The sequence below is a fragment of the Lactuca sativa genome, chromosome 3 (assembly GCF_002870075.4).
Source record: "Lactuca sativa cultivar Salinas chromosome 3, Lsat_Salinas_v11, whole genome shotgun sequence".
Lineage (NCBI taxonomy): Eukaryota > Viridiplantae > Streptophyta > Magnoliopsida > Asterales > Asteraceae > Lactuca > Lactuca sativa.
The window spans coordinates 28,067,273-28,092,299 of NC_056625.2; the positions used below are offsets into that span (position 1 = coordinate 28,067,273).

At 35.8% G+C, this 25,027-nt stretch overlaps 1 protein-coding gene and 1 pseudogene across 3 annotated transcripts; both read left to right on the forward strand.

The window, feature by feature from the left end:
• Window positions 1-1,533: 1,533 nt before the first annotated feature.
• Window positions 1,534-12,677, forward strand: LOC111884154 (chaperonin 60 subunit alpha 2, chloroplastic-like; annotated as a pseudogene).
• Window positions 12,678-12,938: 261 nt separating this feature from the next.
• LOC122195525 (ABC transporter D family member 1-like) lies at window positions 12,939-15,055 on the forward strand. Of its 3 annotated transcripts, none has more exons than XR_008230676.1 (6): window positions 12,939-13,185; window positions 13,294-13,362; window positions 13,448-13,664; window positions 13,749-13,892; window positions 13,957-14,106; window positions 14,866-15,055. XR_008230676.1 is itself a non-coding variant. In XM_052769197.1 (5 exons), exons 3-5 carry the CDS (start codon window positions 13,820-13,822, stop codon window positions 14,919-14,921), a joined length of 279 nt encoding a protein of 92 aa, XP_052625157.1. In that variant the 5' UTR covers window positions 12,945-13,185; window positions 13,294-13,362; window positions 13,448-13,819; the 3' UTR covers window positions 14,922-15,054. The 3 variants fall into 3 exon arrangements, 1 of the variants encoding a protein (XP_052625157.1); XR_008230675.1 differs by having other exon boundaries at window positions 12,941-13,185; window positions 13,448-13,611; window positions 13,716-13,892; XM_052769197.1 differs by having other exon boundaries at window positions 12,945-13,185; window positions 13,448-13,892; window positions 14,866-15,054.
• The last annotated feature ends 9,972 nt before the right edge of the window (window positions 15,056-25,027 follow it).

The window sequence follows — 25,027 nt, forward strand, 5'->3', positions numbered from 1 at the left end:
GAACAGGCCACAGTTGTTCATACGTTGGAAGTAGGTATAAATAAAGACTGTCATGAATTGATGTGTGGAATGTCTAAAAGAGTATTAGACATAAGCAAATGTTTGCTGCAACGTTCATGAGTGCTTACGAATATGATTTGAGCATTGGATTAGACCCACGCTCACTTGGATCACTCCATGGATTGTATCACGAGTGATTGGTGAGACGACAACATCTTATATTCTTGAAACCGAGATATGTGAGTTGTATCTTGCGAATCGGTTGCACATTGATAATATGTAAACACACTAGTAACTTGGTGTTGTAAAACATATTGTTGTGTGTGATTTGGTTAGTGAGTGCAAGCAAGCATTGTATCAAATTTTATCCGTTCCTTTTATCCAAAGTAGGATAAAAGCGATATCTTTGGGCCCCTCAATGATTTAGTGATGACAAACGTAAATGCTCGGCCAGGCTAGGGCTAATTTGATTTGTTTAATTAGTCAGTCGTCATAAATCGGGAATCGAGATATAGTACAAAGAGAATGATTTGAAATCATATCTCATATGATATCTATAATGGAGGAATATATGATCCCTTATCTAAAGGACACGCGTATCTGATAGGATCAGAGTTGATAGCGGCTTTGGAAAGCTACGATTGCAGATCAGGATCTGAAGTCATACGCATAATAGTTATTAGACTTATCCAAGTGGGAGACTGTTGGATTAGTGTCTAAGTCCATAACTATTTTGGTATGTACTTGACCCGATGGTGCATGGTCCTTTTGGGTTGCCTTCACCAAAGCAACTTGATAGGATGAATTATGGAGAGAAAAGATTAAATATGATTTATTAATATATTATGGGAATAATATATTAAAGGGGAAATCATATTTTTTAATTAATATTAGTCAATAATTAATTGGTAATTAGTTTTGTGACTAAAAGAGATTAATTAAACTTAAGGGAGTGGAATTGTAATTATAAGATAATTGCAATTTGGGCCATGGATTGCCTTGAATCAAGGGGTGGACGAATTCTATGGGGAAACCCATAAGGAAATCGTCCATGGGCTTGATTAAAGGAGTCTATGGGTTGCTTAGGGCTTAAGCAACCAAATTAGGGTTTCCTTGTTAGATAACCCTAATAGCCTTACTATATATAGAACCCTTAAGGCTAAAAAACGTGGGGAACTTCTCTTCTAGGGTTAGAACACATTTTGGGCAGCCTCCATCCTCTCTCCTCTTCATCCTCTTGCTTATGGTGTTTGTGAAACATTAGAGGAGTGACACTTATGATTCTAAGTCTTCCAAAGTCAATTCAAGGAGGAATTGGGATTGTTATTGCTACATAACAATCAAGGTAACATTATAAACTTATTCTCATGTTAATATGATTATTTGAATGCTAGAATTAGGGTTTATAGTCTTGGATAACTTGCATGTACAATAGAGAAACCTAGATCCAAGCATTAGGGTTTGTATGAGCACATAGGATGTCTTATGACCAAAACCCATCAATAGGGGTCTCCAGGCATATGGAATCCTGCCATGACGTCTGTGCAAGAAAAGGGATATGAGAAATACATGAAAGGTTTAAGTGTATGACTATGTAGTATTCTAAAATACTCCTATAGTATTTTAAACTTGATGTTTGATTCTAGAGTGTCTTGGTATATAGGGTTGGTAAGTTTTAGATTCGTTGCCCACCACGACCATTCCTAAACACATGTTGGTCATATATCATGTAAATATAGTTGATCAGGCTATATTTATCCCAAATATGATTACATAGCTGTCTAGGCTTAATCGTAGTGTTCAACTTATCATAATACTTTTTATATGGTTCTTATTATGATACTGTTTCTAGTATGTATGCATGTATGTATACTTTTTATAAAAATACTATTATATTTTAAAAATTATACATCTTAGTCAGGGTGTTTTATCCCTATTGTATATCTTACATGGTTTGATATACATAGTTCACTATAAACAATGCTTTGATACCAATCTGTCAGATCCCCAAACCAGAACAACGGAAATGTCTAGGAGTGGATTGACTTCATGTTCAGTAACGTAACAAATGAATAATAGTGATCAAATCCATTCAACCATTTCATTGATAATTAAGTAGTTTACATTGTACACAAAACATGTTTACTTGATGTTAAATACATATGACAAAAATAAATGACGTGACTCTGCGACGCCCCATTCTCAAAACTGATTTGGTTACCTGTTTTCTGATTTCATGAGAATACAAGTGATTTTGAAAAGTGTCAACAATTAAGTTGGTGAGTTCATAAGCGTTTTGTATGAGAAGGATTTGTAACTTTTTTGTCTAAAAATGATAGTGTATACTTTCAGAAAATCCAATGTTTTATTTAAAAAAGAGTTGTAAGTCTTGTATCCAAAGACTAAAAATGTAAGTAATGATATACTAGAAATAGTATTATGTTTTTTTTTTTATCTTTTTATAAAACTGATTGAATATATGCTAACCTCGTAAACGAAATGTATTGTTAATACCCCATGTGAGTTATCATAACCATGCTAATGACTAGTTGGCCTGCTACGACGTTCTTCAGGCGTCAAAACTGTTAGAAATTTGTCACTCTGACTGACCGGTCTAACTGTAGCTAACAACTTAGGTGCGGGGTTGTCAATCCCGTATAGTTCTATACACAAGTGTCACGCTCTCCCTACAAGAGACTCTGGTTATAACGCATGACTTAGTGTGCACTCTAGTAGGTATGGTGTAGCCAAATGTCTCACAAATTGTATCAACTGGTTTACGTGCATGGAAAACCCCTTTTTATTGTAAATGAATTCATTAATCTTCCATAGTGGTTACATAGTGTAAAAATAATTACACGTTTAAATAATTATATGTATCTTTAGTAATGATAATTTAGCGTTTGCGACTCCCAAACTATACTAATTATAGTTTATTATGTTTGTTTGTTAAGACTATTTATATAATCATTTATATAAATACATAGTAATTATCTTGTCTAGATGTTTTAAAAGATTAAGTCATAAAAAATTATATCTAACACAAGCACGAGACATTTTTATGAATAAGGTCCATTTGGAGCTTTTGCCCCGATTTAACGGTGTTTTTGTCTAGTTTCAAAATGGATGGTCAAAACAACATATTTTGGGTTGTACCCCACAAAATGGTGAAATAACTAGAATATAACCATTTTTCTTAGAAAAACCATATTTTGGTAAAAAGTCTCAAAATCCTTGTAGCTTTGTGGTTTTACCCTTTTTCTAGAGAACATATAACATATTTTATGTTTGTTTTTGTTAGTTTTATATCATTAAAACTATCGAACCACAAATAATTGTTTTATAAACTAGTATACTCATATTTAATGCAAATAATGTCTAATATTCACAAGGAAATAGAACATGAAAACATTTGTGCTAAAAGTTAACTTTACCTGTATTCCCCAATCCTCTCCCCCTAAAACATGAAAAACTCGAAAATGTGGGGGTATGAACTCACCTTGAGTATGGTTGTGGTTGGATAAATAGATGATTGTAAAGGTCTTTAAGCCTAGAACACTTGAAGATGGTTGAAGAACTATTTGAAGGTGGTCTTATCCTAAGAGTTTTTAACACATGATAATGTGTGTAAATGAGATGAAACTAGCATAAAAGTGTGTATAAACACTAGATTATGAAGAAAACACTTACCAAAATGTCAAGAATCACTTGGAGTAATTTAGCTTAATGAGGAGGAACTTGTTCTTGAGAGAATATGGAGTAAACATAAAGAAGGATGGAGATGGTGGGGGGTTTATGGGTGTTTTCGATCTTGTTTAAGGAAGGAGGGGTGAGGTGACATTTACTTTGTTATTTGCTAGATAATTTCATTGATACATGCTAGGTAAATCTTTGTGTTGGAAAGGTTGAAACATCATGTCACAAAGTTAAGCCTTTCCTTTCCTCTCTCTCTCTCTCTCTCTCTCTCTCTCTCTCTCTCCCTCTCATCGAAATCCCCCCACATCCACCGAAATCACTTGTGATTTCGGTCTAGTACAACCAAGATCACCTAGTGATTTCGGTCAATGTACCAACCGAGATCACATGGTGCTTTCGGTATAGGTACCAATCGAAATCACAATGGTGTGGGTCGTAGGCCGTTGACTTGTTGACTTTAATTGAATTTTGTTGGATCGTTTAACTTCTGTTGGATCCAAAATTGGCAGTTGTCACATCGGTTCCCAAATTAAGTAAGATAGTACTTAATTAATACCACGACACGAATTTACAAAGTTTATAAATTCGAAACTTATGAGTTTTACATATGAAGTATACAAATGCTTGTATAAGGTTTCAAGGGTAAATTTGGATATTTTATGTTTTCACAAAGAGTGATATGGATATCTTTTATATAGACTAGAGTTCAAAATCCTTATATAAAAAGCAGTTTGGTCATGAGAATCGTAAAAATTTGTTATAAATTTGATTTACTTGTGTATTCAACAAATGGTGTATTTTTGGATTTGAGCAAATGATATTTTTAAATGAGTACAAATAAACTTTAAAACTCATTTATTTTTATACTTTTTATAGAAAGATACGTATTTATAAAAGTTGGTTAACCATAGAAATTTTACAAAACACTTTTGATTATAAATGTACCTTGTGTTAAAACCTTTCGAACTCACCAACAATTTTGCTAACGTATCTTAATGCGTGTATTCTCAGGTTCTTTAGCAGGTTGGAAGTGTTCGCTCAGAAGACTTCCCATTATTTTATTATACCATTGTAAACGTCAATCTGTTAGGTGTGTGTAGCGATTTAGCAATAGCCATCGTCAATGTGATTTCTATTTCGGTATTAATAGAATATTATATTTGTACTATTCAATAACTTTGATTACTGATTTACGTCGCGCACCTCAACATTTCCACCGGCGACCAGGGGTGTGACATTATTAACTAAATATTCATTCTTCTTAGGCTTGTTAAATTTGAAATCCATAGGAAATCGGATCAATCTATAGCAATTGGATTTGATGTGACATGATTTCTTATAGTGAGAGAAATATAGATTCTTCTTGGTTACCTTATCCAACAGTCTCCGACTTGGATAAGTTTGATAACTATAGTTGCAAGTATGACTTTTGGAACCTAACAACAATCGTAGCTCTTAAAACTCTATTGAACTATGAACTGCCATTTTAGATAAGTGATCATATAATCATCTGTTCTAGATATCAGCCAGACAAATACATGGAACAAAGTCGTACTTATTGTCCAGCATTTTGTTTCCTAATTTCCGATTTGTTTGACATAGAACTAAACTGAACACATCAATTTGGTTCTGACCAGGCCTAATACATAGGTGAAAACAAAATCATCGAGGGCCTATATATCGCTTTTAATCCTCCAAGGACTAAAAGGAACAGATAAACTTCGACTCATATGCTTGTTCCACTACTTCTTGAGTCATACACAAAGACATGTTTTATAACATCAAGTTATTGATGCGTTTTCGTACAATCAATGCACAACCAACTCATAGGCAACAAGTCATATCTCTAGGTTTGAATACTTATATGATATTATCGTCTCACGATCACTCGAGATAAATTCCATGAAGTGATACAAGTGAGCGTGGGTTTAATCCATTACTCAGAACTTATGAGCACTCATGAATGTTGTAGCAACTTTTCTATGTCTAACACCTTAGACATCTACAAGCCCAATTCATGACAGTCTTTATTCATACCTACTTCCAATATATGACTAAATGTGGAGAGTTTGAATAAAGTAATTATTCTGGAAGTCAAAACATGCAAAGTTGAAACAATAGTAAACAATTGACATAAGATAGAAACACCTACTTATAAATAAACAACAACTTTTATTTAATCATCAAATGTCAATTACATTTTACAAGTTTTAGAAATAGCTATCTAATCTGTAAAACTAATATCATCCTTCAGCCCTATGTGCCTCGCATGCTACAAATGCCTAACCCTAGTCAGTCCCTTCGTGAGGGGATCTGCTCGGTTCTCTTCTGATGATATCCTCTTTTCCACGAGGAGTCCTTCTTTTATCTTGTATCTTATGAAGTAATATTTCCTGTCAATGTGTCTGGATCTACCATGATCTATCAGTTCCTTGGCTAAGGCAACCACACTATTTCTGTCATAGAAAATCTCCATAGGCTCCTTTATAGTTGGTACAACTCCAAGGTCTCCAATGAAGTTCCTCATCCAGATCGCCTCCTTCACCGCTTCACTCGATGCTATGTACTCTCATTGACATGTGGGATAAGCTACTGTCTCCTTTTGGAACTTTTCCAAGTAATTCCTCCTCCATTCAGGGTAAAGAATCATCCCGACTGAGAGCGGAAATTATCCTTACCAGTCTGAAAGCTAGCGTTAATATACCCCACTACTCTCAAGTTATCACTCCCACCAAGGGTAAAGACCTGGTCCTTAGTCCTCCGCAGGTACTTGAGATTTTCTTCACCACAGTCCAGTGAGCCTTGCCAGGGTTGTCCTGATATCTGCTGACCATGCTCAATGCAAAGGCCACATCAGGGTGGGTACAAGTCATAGCATACATGATCGAGCCAACAGCGGAAGCATATGGTAATCGACTCATCTCAGCTATCACAGCCTGTGTACTCGGGCTCTGAGCCTTGCTCAACTTGGCATTATGCTGGATCGGTAAGTCACCTTCCATGGAATTCTGCATGTTGAAACTTTTCAACACTTTGTCCACATAGGTGCTTTGACTAAGTCTAATTAGTCTTTCACTCCTTTCTCTCAATATCCTGGTGAATGATTATGGTTGTTGGATGTTGTATCATCTAAGAAAAGCCAATGTGGTGGTCGATGCATTGATTCAGTAGGTGACTAGCGCTCCTTTCATAAACCTATGTTTGAGGATGACCATCACTTCACCACTATTGAATATGATCAGAGAGGCATAGATCGAGGGGATCAAGGAAGAGAACCAAAAGAAGGAGAGAATCAGGGGTTAGATTGCTACCTTTTTTACTAATAGGCGTAAAGTACTGACTCAGTGTGGTAGGGTTTGTGTTCCAGTTTCTGGTGTGGTTCGACAGACATTCTTGGAGGAAGCGCACCATTCTAGTAGGAGTGAGCATGGTGCGGTTCGGTGCGGTTTTGGGTCAAAACCGAACCGAAAACCGCAACTTCGGTTTTTTGAAATTTAGAAACCGCACCGTTTGGTTTTATGCGGTTCGGTTTTTGCAGTTTTTTATTGCGGTTTTTTGCGGTTCGGTTTTTTTTTGCGGTTTTGATTAGTTTTTTTTTTCGTTTTGTCTTTTTACTAAAACTCAAGTAACTCAGTGAGTTACTTTGATTCAGATGAGGAGTGCTAATCTTTTATTGGATATAAACCGATACCACCACCTCTTGGTTCGAAACCAAATTACATAACCACTCATTCAACATGTTTCTAATGCTTCAATATAATATGAATTTAATATAATATTTGTTTCACAAGTACATAGGATAATATCAATTAATGTATTCTTAAAAATGATACTATATCACTAGTACTATTCATATTTAAATGTTCAAAAAATGTCATAAACATTATTTGTTATTGTAAATACCACTGAATGTATGCTTAAAAATATAAAGTCATCCTCCGATAGATAAGATATATATTTACATTTATAGAAATTTTAATTGTCATAAGTTCTTGGTTCTTATAAATATCAACACTTAATATATATATATATATATATATATATATATATATATATATATATATATATATATATATATATATATATGCGGTGCGGTGCGGTTTTTGGCGGTTTTTGCGAGACTAGAAACCGCACCGCACCGAGTATTTTCGGTTTTTGCAAAACTAAAAACCGCACCATCGGTTTTCATTTCGGTTTTGGTTTTTCGGTTTCGATTTATGCGGTTTTTTCGGTTTTTTTGGTTTGTGGTTCGGTTTTTGCTCACCCCTATTGGTACTTACCAGTTTTGGAAGAGGTTCCACGAGGAGTTGGGTACTCGCCTGAATTTCAACACTGCATATCATTCACAAATAGATTGTAACATCCAAATTTTCAAACCAAAATTTTCATTTTAGAAATTCATATAAAAAAATGTTCATAAAAACCATCCCAAGAAAATCACAATTGTCAAATGCAAATCATCATCAAAATGTCTGAGTGTCCCAAAACATGCGGAAGTTGAACTGCAGGCAAATGTGTACAATCAAGCCTTTGTCTTCCCATGATCATTAGATTTACATGAAACAAATTTAATCAACAACTGCAAGCACGAAGCTTAGTGATTTCCTCAAAGAATCACATACAACACAACAAAAATAAACAGTTATGGGTTATTTACAACCCTGGAGACTACTCGAAGTCTTAGTAGGCAAACAACACGCCCTATGTATTTTCAGTAATCCTAGAGGCTATACAAAGTCTTAGTATAAACGATAACACACATACCACAATAGCTGGTCAACACATATATTCTACTACATAGGTAAGTATAGTGAGGAGTCTGATCTTGCACAAATGACTGATAGAACTCATACCGAAACAGTCAGAACTAGACTCCACCTATTAATTACACCAGTTAAACCTAAATAATAATTAAGGTAATTTTCTATACTCTATAAATCCTAAGCCAATTCTAGTCCACAATTAGAGAAAAATACAATTTTTCCCCTTCCAAGCCCAAAAACCCTCACAAATCCACCTAAGGCACAATTGGTCAAAAAGTCAGCAAAAGTCAAAGGTCAACACTCTGACCGTTATGTGCGTCGTACTCAGTCCTACACTGGGTGTAGAGTGCAAGGTAGGAAGGGATCGGGTTCGCAATGGGCTACAATGGGCATAGCCATATTTACACTCCGCGTACATAGATTATCCAAAAACTCAATTCTTAAGGTCTTAATCAACGAGTACAACCAACATACTCACGTTTACACCTAACGTACTCCACCTTTGACGTACCTCATGTGCTAACTAACACCCAGTGTACCAACATTGTACTCCCATCATAAGGGTCTCATATGAAATAAATTAAAATATTAAGGGTTGAAATGAAAATACCCGACATCAGGTGTTACAATTCTCCCACACTAGAATCAAACTTTTTCCTCGAAGTCATCCTATGCGAAGAGATTAGGATAATGCTCATGCATCTCAGCCTTGGGCTCCCAAGTACAATCATAGCCTTTCTTATGTTACTACAAAACTTTGACCAAGTTCACTACATTGTTCCTCAAGGTCTTCGCTTTCCTATCCAAAATCGCCATCGGCCTCTCAATGTAATTCAGGCGACCATCGACCTGAATTTCCTCTAGAAGAAACACAACAATCTCATCGGCCACAAACTTCCTCAACTGGGAAATGTGGAAGGTGTTAGGAATCTGACTCAACTCCTCAGTAACTCTTACTGGTATGCTACCTTGCCCACTCGATCTATTGCTCTGAATAGGACAATTAACTTGGGGCCCAACTTTCCCCGTTTCCTTAATTAGATAACACATTTCCAAGGTGATACCTTCAAGAGTACCAAATATCCAACCTAAAACTCCAACTTAGAGTGTCGCTGATCTATATAACTCTTCTGGCTTCTCTGGGCCATCAGCAACCTCTATCTGACCTGCTGAATAAGCTCTTTCGTCTTGAGCACTATCTCAATGCTGCCCACGATTCTCTTTGTTACCTCTCCCTTACAGATAGGAGTCCGACACTTCCTTTCGTACAAGAGCTCGAAGGGAGGCATGCCAATGCTAGCATGATGGCTCCTTTTGTAGGAAAACACAACCAAATGAAGGTAGGAGTCCCAGATCTTACCAAAATTAATTATGATTGCCCACAACATATCCTCAAGAGTCAGTATAGTCCGCTCACTCTTCCCTTTTGTCCGCAGATGATAAGCGATAGTGAAACGTAATCGGGTGTCCAACTCCTTATGAAAACTCTTCCAAAATCTAGACGTAAAATGAACATCCCGATCTAACACAATAGAAGTCGTTACTCCATGACGTTCCACAACCTCTCGGACATTGATCTCGGCTAATTTCTTGGGAGAAGAGCTATTACTTATGGCTAAGAAGTGAGAAATATTTGTCAAAGGATCAAATATCACCGAGATAGCATCAAAACCCTTCACAGCCTTCGGTAATTTTGTAATGAAATCTATCGTGATCTTTTCCCACTTCCATAGTGGAACCTCCAAGGGCTATAACGTGCCGTGAGGGCGTTGATGTTCGGCCTTGACCTTTAGGCACTACTAGAAAAACAGCCTTTTAGGACGCGCAATTTATGATACGCATTGATTTATGATATGCAAAAGTGGGTAACCTAAAAATAATGTCAAATCTTTAAAAATTTTAAGGATTTCAGACGCGCATTTTTGTGTACCCTAAAATTAGTGTCAGAAAAAAAACACGGAGGGCGCTTATTATAGAATGTGCGTCATCTAGACATGTCGTTTTATATTTTTTAATGAAACGCGGGTTGTTTAGTTGTTAGCGGGAAAAGAAAACCCAAAAATTAGAAAAGCCCGCTTTCCCTTCCCTCTTTCCCTCTTTGCCCTAAGCACTTTTCGACGCATCGTTCTTTATCCCCACAATCGACGATACATCTTTCCCCTCCCCACATCGACCGCCAACTACTCCCCTCGCACTCCGGCCACCGCTATGTGCTCTTTCATGGTCGTCGACCCTCCGCCATCGCCGACCCTCCGCCATCATCGACCCTCCGCCATCGTTAACGTCGAGATGAGCAGTGGTAGAGAAGATGTCAGAGAGTCCTCTGGTGCCGGGGTTCTCACTGGCGGCTCATCCAGAGATAATGAGAGCAGCGCAACAAACCAAATTTCAGGGGCAAATTTGTCGATCCGATTTTAGGGTTTATTCCCACTCATCATTCCATCACATCCTCTTTCAATTTCTTAGTGTAATCTCTCTCACAACACAAAGATAACGATGCATGAATTGAAACGCAGACTTCTTCATCGTGGAAGTACTTCGTCTTCATTCTGCTATGGTACGTCGGTAATCCGTCACCTTCCAAGCATGATTTTGCATTCTCCATTCAAAGTCGATGCTAGGGTGAGCTCGATGGAGCTGCTTCTTCGTAATCCCACTGACACCCTCTTCATCTGTTAAGGTTCCTTCTCCGCCGACCTTATCTGATTCTCCGTAATCCCTCCAACACTCCTTGACATCTACGATGGTTAGTACTTCTCGACTCGGTCCTGATCTTATTCTTTGCTAGTATGCTTCTTTTCTTCCCCTATTTACTGTTAGGATATATTTGATTTGTGGTCAATGTTCTTATTGATCAAAATTGTTTGTCTCAAAGAATTGATCAAAGTTTTGAAAAAGAAAATGATTCCAGTCAGCAAAAGAGATGATATAAAAGGTAAATTTCTTTTCATTTTAGTGTTTTCTTCCATGAGATTCTCTAAACTCTAAAGATTCTTTTCTTCCTGTTCACAGCCATAGCTTCCATCTCTACTGGAAATAATGAATTTATTGGAAATTAATTGCTGAAGCCATTGATAAAATCGGTCATGATGGAATAATTTCTATTGAATCTTCTTCATCAAGTGAAACTTCTGTGATTGTTGAAGAAGGAATGAAGGTATCAAGTGAAATACATCTTGTGATATTTTATTCATACATTCTTTTTATCTTTTTCATTTTCATATTTTAATGTCTATTCAGGAATACTTCCCCTATAGATCGACAAAGGATACATGTCTCCTCATTTTGTCACAAATCAGAACAATTTGTCTGCTAAAGTCCTGATAACAGATCAAAAGATATCATCTGTGAAAGAAATTGTCCCATTGCTAGAAAAGTGTACTCAATTAAGTGTCCCTTTGCTCATTTTTGCTGAAGATATCTCAATCTCAGTTCTTGAAACCTTAATTGTTAACAAAAATCAAGGTTTACTTAGGGTTGCTATTGTGAAATGTCCTGGTGTTGGGGAAAGAAAGAAAGCTTTACTTCAAGATATTGCCCTCATGACAGGTAATTCTGTAACAATTTAAATATTTCATATATTACATTTTGAAGACTTATTTTATGCCACCTTTCTGCTGACATTTATCATGTTAAAATAGGAGCTGATTTTTTATCTCGAGATTTGGGTTTATCTCTAGAATATGCAACCTCAGATCAGCTTGGAATTGCACAAAAATTAACTATAACAAGTAATTACACAACTATTGTAGCTGATCCATCCATGAAAGCTGAAATCAAAGCAAGAATTTCACAAATAAAGAAAGATCTTTCTGAAACAGATAGTTCTTATCTTTCCAAAAAGCTCAGTGAACGAATTGCAAAACTCTCTGGTGGTGTTGCCATTATCAAGGTCAGTTTATTTATTAATTATGACTAAAATAATGTATATATAATGAATTGAAAGAATTTTGGTTATCGGTAGGGGCCCACACTGAGATGGAATTAGAAGATCGAAAGCTAAGAATTGAGGATGCAAAAAATGCCACGTATGTAGCCATGGATGAGGGTATTGTGCCTGGTGGTGGGGCCACTTATATTCATCTTCTTGAGGAAATTCCATCCATTAAAAAGTTAATGGAAGATCCAGATGAAGAAAGTTGTGTCAACATCATAGCATCTGTATGTTTCTGTTTCCTATGTTCTTTCTACATTAAGTCAAAAAGAAAACCGATATAGCTTACTAGATTAAGTTACTTACTAATCATGTATTACAGGGACCAAAATTAGACATATGCCCAACTGTTCACTCTCCCCTTTTAAATAACTATAGGAAATTAGACTAATTTAAATATTTTAAAATCATCACAGGCTTATATTTTGTTGTTGACCACCCTTTTTTCAAAACCATCCTGCATTTTCACCTTCAACCTCAATAATTTGTGATAGGTCTGGTTTTATAAAAGGAAGATGCAACATGTTTCATTTATTAAGTGAAGTTTTTTGGCTTAACCCATTAAGTGATTATGCATAGATTAATTAAAAAAGAAAGAGACATATATAGCTATCCATATTAAGTGCTTAACTCATTAACTCAAAAAGAAACACCACCTCAATCTGGTTTAATGTGGTATCGAGGTATGTAGGAATGCTCTTTGTGAAGAGTAGTGGAAAGCCAATGGAGATGCTGGGAAAGCTAAATGAGCTCACAGGCTTTGCTCCCGATGAAGAAATAGAACTGTTTGAGGTCAGCCTTTTAGTCTATTGTATTACTTATAATGCTATATATATATATATATATATATATATATATATATATATATATATTGTTTCCTAAATTACCCTTGTCATTCAGGAAATCAAATTCGAACCTAATGTCATGTGTGAACACATTGATAAGAAGCTAACATTTCGAGCTAGTCAGGTAAATTTTCAAGTTTTTTCTTTTTTTTCATATATTTATGACAGTTTCTTGATTTAATTTAATCAATACATTTTTGGTTTTATAGCTTGAAGATGGGGAAAATATGGCGATAATGGAAGGTGTGATTTTCACTTAAGGGCTCTTTATAAGGGCTATATTGATAAGAATGTTTGGGTTGGTCTCAAATCTTTGCCTGTTGCTGTTAAGGTTCTCAACAAGGAGGGTCTTCAAGGCCACAGAGAATGGCTTGTAAGCTCCTCTAGTTCTTTGTCCTTGCAACTAGACTGATGTTAATTTCCTTGGTAAGCTCAGACATCCGAATTTGGTGAAATTGATTGGGTATTGCTGTGAAGATGACCACATAATGCTTGTTTATGTGAGAGAAGGCGTTTTCAACAGTGGGGACACCGGACTATATTGCCCCTGATCTGAAGCGTTGTTGAAGAAAGGACATGGGATGGATTGTGTACAGCCTGGTGGTGTTAATTGGATTTTTGAACTTGAGGAACTTCTTGATGCTGCACAATCTGGTTAGTGTTCTATCTAATCTTTTAGGTTGTTCCTTATTTACTAATAATCTGATGGAAATTGCAGATGAAAATGCGGGTACTTCATCAAAGTCCAATGAGGAATCTAAGGATGTTATCTCTTTTTTGGAGGTTGATATTATCACGCCAACACATAATTTATTAGCCAGAAAGTTGACTTGCGAGATATTACCAGGGAAAAGCCTTCTTCTTACCGGTTAGTGTTATAGTCAGAGATAATGATTATAAATACTTGTGAGGATTAAAAAAAAATAAAAATATAAAATGAAGATATAGTTACTGCTACTACGAGTAAATAAGAAATTATTTGGTACAAGAGAATGTAAGTTTCTATGCCATATCAATGTTAAGTTGAAATTAGAAAGTATTGTGTTCATTTCTTAGAGCAAATATATAATTACTCATATATTACTTTATCAGAAAGGATGTTTATGATCTTCATCAAGCTATGCTAGGTAAATGCTATATTTAACATTAAGATATATTAGAAAATGAGAAATCAGTTAATTTATTTATTTTGATTTGTTGTTCATCAAGCTGGTTGGTATGCATCCTATTCTATGTCCAACACAACAAGGATGATGATGGTGCATTTATATCTTCTTAACCTGTTACCTAATAATTTTTCTCATCTTATTACATCATATTTCTTCATTTTTAACACCTTAATTTATCAATCTAATCATTATTAACTTCATTCTTGTAAAACCAGGTGTCTATGCTATATAATGATTGGTTTTCCACTTTTCATGGTGGAAGTGGACATAGGGTTTCTCTTTCACAGTTTGTAACATCTTGTATTCAAGAAATAGCAATGTACTTTCCATAAAAAAATTATAAATTATATTCTTTGAAAAATTTGTTAGATTGGTAGTTTTAAAAGTATAATGTCCTAATAAGAATTAATTTTAAAAGTAGAATGAAAATGACAAGTGATTTTGTGTTTTGTTTACAGGGTTGATGAAAGCGAATAGCTCTGGAGTTAGAAGAGGAAAAGAAAGCTCAAGATGAAAGAGATAAGATGCTGCAAATGCAAGTGTTGCATTCTTCATTTCAATTGTTAGTATGAAACAAAGAGTAGATTAGATGAATGCAAATTTATATATTGTAAGAAATAGAATTGTATGACATTAAATTTTATGCAATTTATTGTATATGGTATTTTATTTCTATTATGAGACATTAAATGCAAATTTAATTTAAAAATTAATAAATATATATATATATATATATATATATATATATATTTAAACATTTACATTTACGATACGCAAAAATGTGTGTCATCTTCATTTATGACATGGCCTTTCTTGACAAGGGTTTTAATGATACGCATTGCACGCGCGTCGTAAGGTTATGACACACAAATGCGTGTCGTCTTCCTTTATGACAGGGCCTTCCTTGATACGCATTGCGTGTCGTAAACGACCGTCGTAATTGCGCGTCGTCTCTCTTTATGACAGGGCCTTCCTTGACGCGCATTTGCGCGTCGTCTGAGCCTTTTATGACACGCAATGAGCGTCGTAAAAGACTGTTTTTCTAGTAGTGAGATCAAGATACATCTTTGTAGCCCACGAATGAACAAAAAATCTCGACTTGTGGGCCTTATCCATCAACACCCTTCGAGCCCCACCAATATATGGTACCCAAACCCGTCCAGAAAGAGTCAATAACCCCTACTATCAATATCAAAGTCTGAAACCTGAAAAACCACCTACTCACTCTTCTGGTTCTCCTCCTTGATGGCCTCTGACTGCACATCTCTGGTCATCTCTAAGACTAGAGTCATAACGGTGATCCTTAAACACACATCCTAAATTTGGGCACTAACTTCCCTTCGGCTCAAGGCATCGGCTACCACATTGGCCTTTCCCGGGTAGTATAGAATCTCGCAATCATAATTGTAACGCTCGTAGATCCGGGCTAGTCAAAATAGAGGCAATAAGTGTCGAAAAAGACTTTTTGACAAATGATTATTTAGAATAAATAATCTTAACCAAGTTGTAGTATATGTTACAATGTTTCCATACATATAAAGACTGCCAAAATTCGAGTTATAACAAAGAAGTTATGACCCGTCGAGGTTTCGCGATGGAACCGGCACGATACTGGGAAGCGTAAATAGTGAATTTACGATAGAGCGAGATTTAGCCTTAGTGATCTAAACAAAAGTCATAGAAAATGTTAAACCGAGAGTGTCCATAAAAAGAACGCCCAAATCTGACTTCGTATGAGAAAGTTATGATTTTTCTAAGATTTAGCATAGCAGTGCACAACCTGAAAATTCAAATTTTAGATCGGTCGATTTTCATCCAAAATAATCTAAAAGAGAAATGAAGATATTGTTAATAGGAGTTAAACGATAAAAAGACAGTAAAAAATGGAGCTCGTATGCGAAAGTTATGGACAAAGCTTAGTCTCTACTCTTCGAGCGCGATAAATTCGATATAGTTTTGTAAATCCGAGATAGATTGAGAATTAGCCAATGAGGTCTAAATGAAAGTTGTAGTACTCGTAAATACCAACGCATGGATATAAATAACATCGGAAACGGAGCTCGTATGCGAAAAATATGGACGAAGCTTAGTCACTACTCTTCGTGCGCGATAAATACGATACAGTTTTTGTAAATCTGAGATAGAAGGAGAATTAGATGACGGGGTCTAAATGAAAGTTGCAGTACTTGTAAATACCAATGCGTGGATATAAAGAACGTAGAAAATGGAGCTCGTACGCGGAAGATACGGACGAAACTTAGCGGCTACTTTATTATAAAATCTTTATAAATAAAGGGTGAACCCTTCATTATTTCTTCACACCATAAGCATTTCTTTCTCTCTCTCTAACTTCTCTCTAGCCTCCCAAAACCCCTCCCAAGTCTAGGGAACATCCCTAGCACGAGAAAAAGCCCCGGAGCGCCCGACGGCTCCGAGAAGAAAAGCTTTCGGCTCGGAAACGCTGCTCCAACGAAGCCCGGTTTTTAATAAAAACCCGTTGTAAGTGAGCTACGCCTATAATATATTTAATATAGCTTTTATTTAATTATAGTAACATTATTAGGACCTTAAAATAATTATTTCGGCTATTATTACGAGTTATATTAAGTGTTATTTAACCTTTATATAATAGTAATAATAGCTACACTATTAATTAGTTGCGGTTAACGTTAAAAACTAAACCCTAGTGGTATTGATACTAGGTTTTGTCGAGGAAAATTGTTTTGAGATAACGAAGTGTTGTCTGAGTTCGGAATCACCACCTAATCAAGTGAGTGCATGGTCCCTTTCATCTTACACATAGATATGAAGTATTCTATATAAATTATGTGTTATGTGTGTGTATTATCTGAGTACTTGCTGTCTATGCTAGTTGAACGATTTTATACACGTTTTAAAGGATTTAAACTGTATATGTATTTTATATCTACAAAAATATTGGGGTAAAACATGGGTAGATGTAATAGATGGAATATAAGTTGGAAGATGAGTTGAGAGGTGTTATAGACCACGAGGTGAGGGTGAGAGGTGAACGATGTGAGAAGCCTTTTCCCAAACGATGGCCCCGTCATTCAGCAGATTATGGATGACAACCACGGACTATTCTAGACAGTCTAGTGGAACACTAGCAGGCTTGCAACCTGTAAGTGTTGTGAATGATGTGTTCACTCGGTGTACTCTAAACCGTGGCGATCATGCAGAGTTGATGCCTAAACCCTCGTGATCATGCAGACTTGGCGCCAAAACCCTGACGATTATGCAGACTTAGTGCCTGTTGTATAAATTCTGGCGACTATGCAGACTTAGTGCCTAAACCCCGGCGACGATGGACTTCGTGCCGATTCCTTAGGATGATCCTTAGGAATGTATGAACGAGGAATAGCTGATTCTTAGGGTAGATCCTTAGGACTAAAGAAGATAATGGGGATGGGTAATTGGGTTGATTGTTTGATTGTTTAAACATAATAATTAATATTATTGTGGGTTGAAAACCCTATGTACTCACCAGGTTTCCCAACCTGACCCACTCAGTTTATTTATATCACAGGTGTTCGTATGAAGTCACATTACACTGATAGATTAACGAGATATAGATCACTAGTGATAATGAATGTAAGTTCAAGTTTATGCTTATGTTTCTGTATTGACGATGACATCCCAAATGTTTTAAAATGAATAAAAACACTTTTCTTTGGAAATGCTTTGATAACGTATTTATCATCTTTTACTGTGAACAAATTCCGCAACGTTTTTATTAAAAGAGGTACTCTGATTTTTATAAAGCATAAACAAAATCGGTTTTTTCTGGCCGTGAAAAATGGGGATGTCACAGTTGGTATCAGAGCATTAGTTTAAGCGAACTAGGAATATGGATTTATTTCTAGACTTAAACTTAGAATGCTAAGCAATGATTGTGAGGTGTGTGTCAAATAGATTTAGGTAATACACCTGAATAGCCACAAGCACTAGCTTATTTTAGGAATGATGTCTAAATTGCTTTTACGTGCTAAATGATTTGTTATGCTTTATGCTATAGTTTGATCAGATCTATGGTCTGTTGCCGACCGGATCTGGAAACCTTATGTGTTTAGGATTCTAAACGTACGAATACGATATTAGAACTAGCATGTACACGTTTCGGAGTGATAAGGATGATTTAAACATCAATCTTAAATAAAGATCTAGATTCACCTTATTCGGTGTATAGATCAAGATGGCAAGGACCCGTAGTGGAAACGTGAATGCAAATGGGAACCGAGATCAGCCCCCAGTGATTGAGCAAATACCGGTTGTAGTGGCCGCTGCTGAGCCAATAACGATGGCCGGAGTGCAAACGATGATCCAGGCGATGTTGGATCGCCAAATGGAGGAAACTAGACGTTTGCTCAAACAAAATCGAGAGGAAGAGACCATACAGATCGAACAGCCCGAGTTGAATGAAGGGCAGACTGAGGAGGGAAAATACAGTGGGACTGTTGGTCAAGCCAACCCACAGATAGTTAGGCAAAACCACCAGGATGGAGGAAATGATGGACGTGGATGCAAATACAAGGATTTCATGGCGTCCAAACCACCGAGTCTATCTGGAAGCCCGACGCCGGTGGAAGTCATGAACAGGATCTCTGAGATGGAGACGATGTTGTTGGGTTTTGAGCAATCTAACACTTCCTAAGTGTGCATGCAACCCTAATAAACCTTGGATCTATGTTTGTCTAAATACATGCACAATAATAATTTTCCAAGGTTCATTACCTATCTAACATGGCATGGGGTACTTTTAAACATAAAAGAATTAGATGAGATTACATACCTTTTGATGAGTTTGATTCTTAAGGAGTTTGAAGGCCAAGCACCAATAGTGTGAATGCCTCAAATGGAATCACAAATCACCACAAACTCTTGGAAAACTTTGAGAGAGTGTATACACACTATAAAATCGGCCACACACAAAGTCTCACACAACTAGTGCCACTAGTAGCTATTTCATGCAACATAAGCATGCTTATATAGTGTACATGATTAGGGTGAAACCCTAATAACCCATGACCTTTCCTTTCCGAGGGATCCATGGGTTAAAAGCTCCATGGATCATCCATGGACTTCCATACAAGCCTAACCCATTAACAAATGAGTGTTAGCCCACACCATATAAAACCAATAGCCCACAATCTAATTAGTCTTCCTTTTAATCTCTAAATTAATTCATAATTAATTTAAGACTAAGACTAATTAAATAACATGACTTCATATTAATATATTATAACTTATAATATATTAATAATCATATGTGTATAACTCTCATAAAATTATCCATAAATAGTTTGGATGAAATGCAACCCAAATGGACCATGTCGGGTCGGGTCAAGTATATACCAAATAAGTTATGGACTTAGACACCTTATCCAACAGACTCCCACTTGGATAAGTCTAATAACTATATTTGCGTATGTTACTTCAGAAACCAACCAGCAATCGTAGCTCTCGAAAACTCTGTTGAACTATGAAGCGCCATTTTAGATAAGTGATCATATAATCCTCTGTTCTCATGATATCATCCGGACAAATACATGGAACAACATCGTACTTATTGTCTAGCAGTTTGTTTCCCGATTTTCCATTTGTTTGACAAAGAACTTAATCGAACACATCAATTTAGTTCTGACCGGCCGGTACATAGGTCACAACAAAATCATCGAGGGGCCCAAATATCGCTTCTATTTCTAGAAGGAACAAATAAACTTCGACTCATATGCTAGTTCTACTACTTGTTGAATTGTACACAAAGGCACGTTTTATAACATCAAGTTACTGATGCGTTTACGTGCAATCAATGCACAACCAACTCATAGGTAACAACTCATATCTCTAGGTTTGAAGATTTATATGATATTACCGTCTCACGATCACTCGAGATAAATTCCATGAAGTGATACAAGTGAGCATGGGTTTATTCCAATACTCATAACTTATGAGCACTCATGAATGTTGTAGCAACCATTGCTATGACTAAACCCATTTAGCCATCTACAAACTCGATTCATGACAGTCTTGATTCATACCTACTTCCAACATATGAACGACTGTGCAGTGTTTAAATAACTTAGTCATTCGGAAAGAATAACCTAGCTATTTTGGAAGTCAAAACATGTAAAGTGAAACACAATAATAATCGAATCCAATATGGTCTCGGAACCCTTTTGAATATAAATAGAACCACCTTTTATTTATCACCATATTGATTACACATTATTCATTGTATAATGTTTCAAACAATCAACTTAATACTTGAATAAAAACAACAGCCGTCCCATGCTCCTAGCATGTACACTTTGTTTTCTAAACAATAGTTATGCCATAATCCAAGTATGCACACTATGTTTGTCTATGATCCTTACATTGTGACGTAGATCAATTGAACATGATTCCATTGATACTCATTTCACAATCCCAAATCCTTATTGTAAATGTGAGAATCCCCGATTCCTATCATTTACCAAAAAAAACTGTTAGATTTTAAACTTTTATGCAATGTTCCTCTTGTAATGATTATGCACAAAGTCACCAAAACCTTGTCACCAATCATTACAGAGTAATCCAAAGAAGGTCAACTTCTATGGAACGGAAGTCTCATATTCAAAGTACATTGCTTTGAACATCCTTCTTGCATTAAGGTTTTCTAATCTTACATAGATTGAATAACTTCCACCTATGGAGACATTTCCATAGTCCCATTTTGACTATCACTTCCGAACAAGAGTTACTTCTTTTCAGAACATGTCAATATGGTCCTTTCCGACAACTTACATCATACTTCCAACTTTCCCTGAGCAACTAATCTTTGGTGAACCTCAGATTGTCCTCGACAATTGCTTAATCACTTTAGTCATATCCAGTTCTAGACTTTTCCCTTCTCAATGCCTTAAGCATTTGGAAAATTTAGAAAAGATGAATATTATAGCACATGCAATCGATCCTATATCCGAAGCATATGGGACACGATCCATGATGTTTGACATAAAGACATGATACTAGACCAGTCTTTTGCTATTATATTTTTTATTTGCCATGTTTTCAAAATTTAACTATGAAGAGGGATGCCGTAATCATAATCAAATTTTGTAAATGCAATATATATAGAATTTCTTCAAGTTGAACCATTCCAACATAAAATTCATATATATATATATATATATATATATATATATATATATATATATATATATATATATATATATATATATATATATATATATATTCTTGACTAAAGATGATTAAAAACTCAATCTAAGCTTTAGAATTGAAATGAAGTATAATTTCCAATTAAATTTTGAAAACGCAATATATATAGAATTTCTTCAAGTTGAACCATTCCAACATAAAATTCATATATATATTCTTGACTAAAGATGATTAAAAACTCAATCTAAGCTTTAGAATTGAAATGAAGTATAATTTCCTCTCCCTTAATTATAGCAAAACAACTTTTCAACCCCTGCAACTTCACGAATTGAAACTTTGTTTTCTATAATTAACATTGCTAGCTTACAACACTAAACGTAATAATCATGCTCCCACTAACATGATGATTATCAGCATAACACTTATGCTCCCACTAGCTCTGACATATTTCCAGAAATTTGTTGGACTTCTAAAATTTAGATTCATACACCCTTTCTTAGATAGCTCACATGTGTGTCTAAACAATTTTCAGAACTATGAAAAGGGATGTCATAATCATAGTCTCAATTGCTTAGGCATTTGCCATTTCTCACAAGTCCATGTTAGTGTGCCGGTTAGCCACACACGCTCCACTAACGACTTTTGAAAATGCAAATAACACAATTGATATCTACATAAAATCTACTTAGTGAAAGCGTTTCCTCACCATCATTTTCATGAATCGGAGAGAAACCTTATGACACTTAGATTTTATAGTGTATGAGTTCCTATCCATGTGAATTTGTCAAAACTATAATCTCAAGATAAGGTTAGTGGCAAATTCAGCCTTACATGGATTAAACTTGTTCAATCTTAGTTTCTTGTCACCTTGGTAGCACAAGGCCCATCAATGCTTCCAAGTTGAACTCTGATAACTCACATGCAAATTCAACTTATTTGAAGTAGGTACAGAAATAAGAATTATGTCAACACGATAGGTTGCAAACCTTAAGTCGTGTGCTAGTGATAAATTATAGGTTTTTACTCTTGATTAAATCTTGAAACTCTTTCAGGATCTTTAAGGCTCCCACTGTCCCCTTGACATATAAGTTTCCCCAGTCAAGAACCATTCCTTGACAAAACAAATATTCAAGGGACAGTGCGGATTCTTATCAAGACTAACACTTCACACAATTGGTCTTAGTTGGTCTTTGTCTCATCCAAGACATCACAACTTACCAATCTCAAATGTACAAGAGTAGAAAACATTTTACTCTTACATTTGACTAGTGTTAATAAATCTTCCTTTATGTCACTCAAAGTTACAATCTTGGAGTATGACTCTAAGAATTGTTTTGGAACGAAGTATGACTCATCTTCTTGATTTTAACCAATCCAACAATTCATGACCTCTCTTCTTAGCCATAACAATGCACTAAGACATCCATAGAGTATGAATTTGTGATATGGTTTCATAATCATTAAGATGATCATGAAATACGATACTAAAGTACTCTCCCATCCTTTCAGATTTGAGAAACTTTTATCTTTCTGCCTAATTTGATTCTTCTCATTTGTTTTGTCATACATTGTAACCTTTCCATTGTTAAAAAATTATACTTAACCTCATAAGTATAATCATATTTACTAATCTTTAGTAAATCATGACAAATCAATCTTTGTGGTGGACCTTGACCAGCGCACACCCAGTGTACCTAATTCCTTAGTCCTTCAATTGACTCACATATACACGTGATCAAAGAATTAGTCTTAATTTTCAAAGATGAAAATTCTCATTCATCATACAATACAACTTGTATGATTCCAAGTTTCTGTCCAATTGAAACTTGGGTGATGAAAAACTTTCTTCATTTGGTAAATTCAGACACTACCACAAATGAAGGAATCAAATCCACTTTCCAATATTGCTATTACTGGAAACATATAAGCAACAATTTTCCACAGATGTCATTGTAAGGATATTTTTAAAATAAATAAAATTAAAATCCTTTTTTCTTTTATTTTAAAACTTTGCGGAAAAACTTATCCTCACAATCCACATGAAAACCTTGTTGTTATCTATTTATAACTCTTAAGCAACAGCTCAAAATTTTGATTACCGAACCATGCGATCGAAACCCACCTTCGCAATCAGAATCAACATATACTTACTTTAAGCTTCCTATCTTTTCTTTTGATTCTTAAAAACATCAACATGTGACCCAGTCACATTATGTAATAAGAATCTCCAAATAGAAACTTAATAGAGTTAGTCAGTGGAGTTTAACTGAAGTAGAGTCAAACTTTTTGACTTGATCAATCTTATGATCTTTCAGGTGAATAGGGCAGCTTCGCAACCAATGCCCCTTCCTTTGGCAACATAACACATGGACCCTTTGGTAATGGCATATGAGACTATCTCAGACTTAGCCTTTCTCTTTACCATTTGGTCAACCAAGTTGACTATGGCCGATCCCTTTCCATTGGGAAAAGAAATGCTTTTCTAGATATCCAATGCTACCATTGTCAATGTCCATTTAAGACTTGGGAAGTTGTTCTTTTAATCAAATTTGCTTTACTGGTGTTCCAAATCATTGCTGATTCCACAACACCAAGCAAATAGATAAGATCATTAAGGATCATGTCATAGTCTGTCTCGTAGTAGTCCCAAAGAGACTCACCATGTTACTAAGAAAGTGATTTAACATCCAACTTTCACAAGACTTTGACACCCAACTCTCCCGGCTTATCAATATGTGACTTTATCTCCAAGATGTGAGAACACATAGACTATGCTTGCCAATAGGGATTGAGTGACTTTAAACTTTTCAAGAACTTGTGGGTGAGGGAGAATAATTGGAGGAGGTGGAGGAAGTGAAGCATGATGTTGAGGGACACCATCTTCAAGAGATTTGGGAAGATCGTAGTTGTCTGAACCAGACATCTATAATGGGAGAAAATCAAGTTAGTTGATTCAAAGTCCTTAATATAACACCCAATATGAAATATTAAGGCTAGGACCCAACACAATATTTTATAATTTGGAAGAGGGATGCCGTAATCGAAGCTATAAAATATTTGAAGGTAGGCGAATGACGATTCACCAATTTCCACCATGAAAAACGAAATAATTTATTAGGTTTTAATTGGATTTGAAATTCCTAGATCTTTTGAGATTCATTGAACTTTTCAATGGCATGTTTCAATCTCGAGTGTGCCCTCTCAAATTTTGTGACTGGGATGCCGAGGATCACAAAACAAGGTGTGAATAACCATACCAATTCACTTGGTACCCTTAATATTATCACCCAATCAATGTGCCAGTTAACCACACACGCTCCATTGATCTATGACAAACATTAAGTCACCCTTCGTGATCCTTACTAGTCCAAGTTAGTGTGCCGGTTAACCACACACGCTCCACCAACGACTTGGTAAGGTACAAAATGTGAATTCCATGGG

Coding starts and splice junctions, on each gene's coding strand:
- LOC122195525 (XM_052769197.1), top strand. CDS start 13,820: ATGGATTGTGTACAGCCTGGTGGTGTTAATTGGATTTTTGAACTTGAG. Junction 13,893..13,956: donor TCTTGATGCTGCACAATCTG/GTTAGTGTTCTA, acceptor TGGAAATTGCAG/ATGAAAATGCGGGTACTTCA. Junction 14,107..14,865: donor GAAAAGCCTTCTTCTTACCG/GTTAGTGTTATA, acceptor TTTTGTTTACAG/GGTTGATGAAAGCGAATAGC.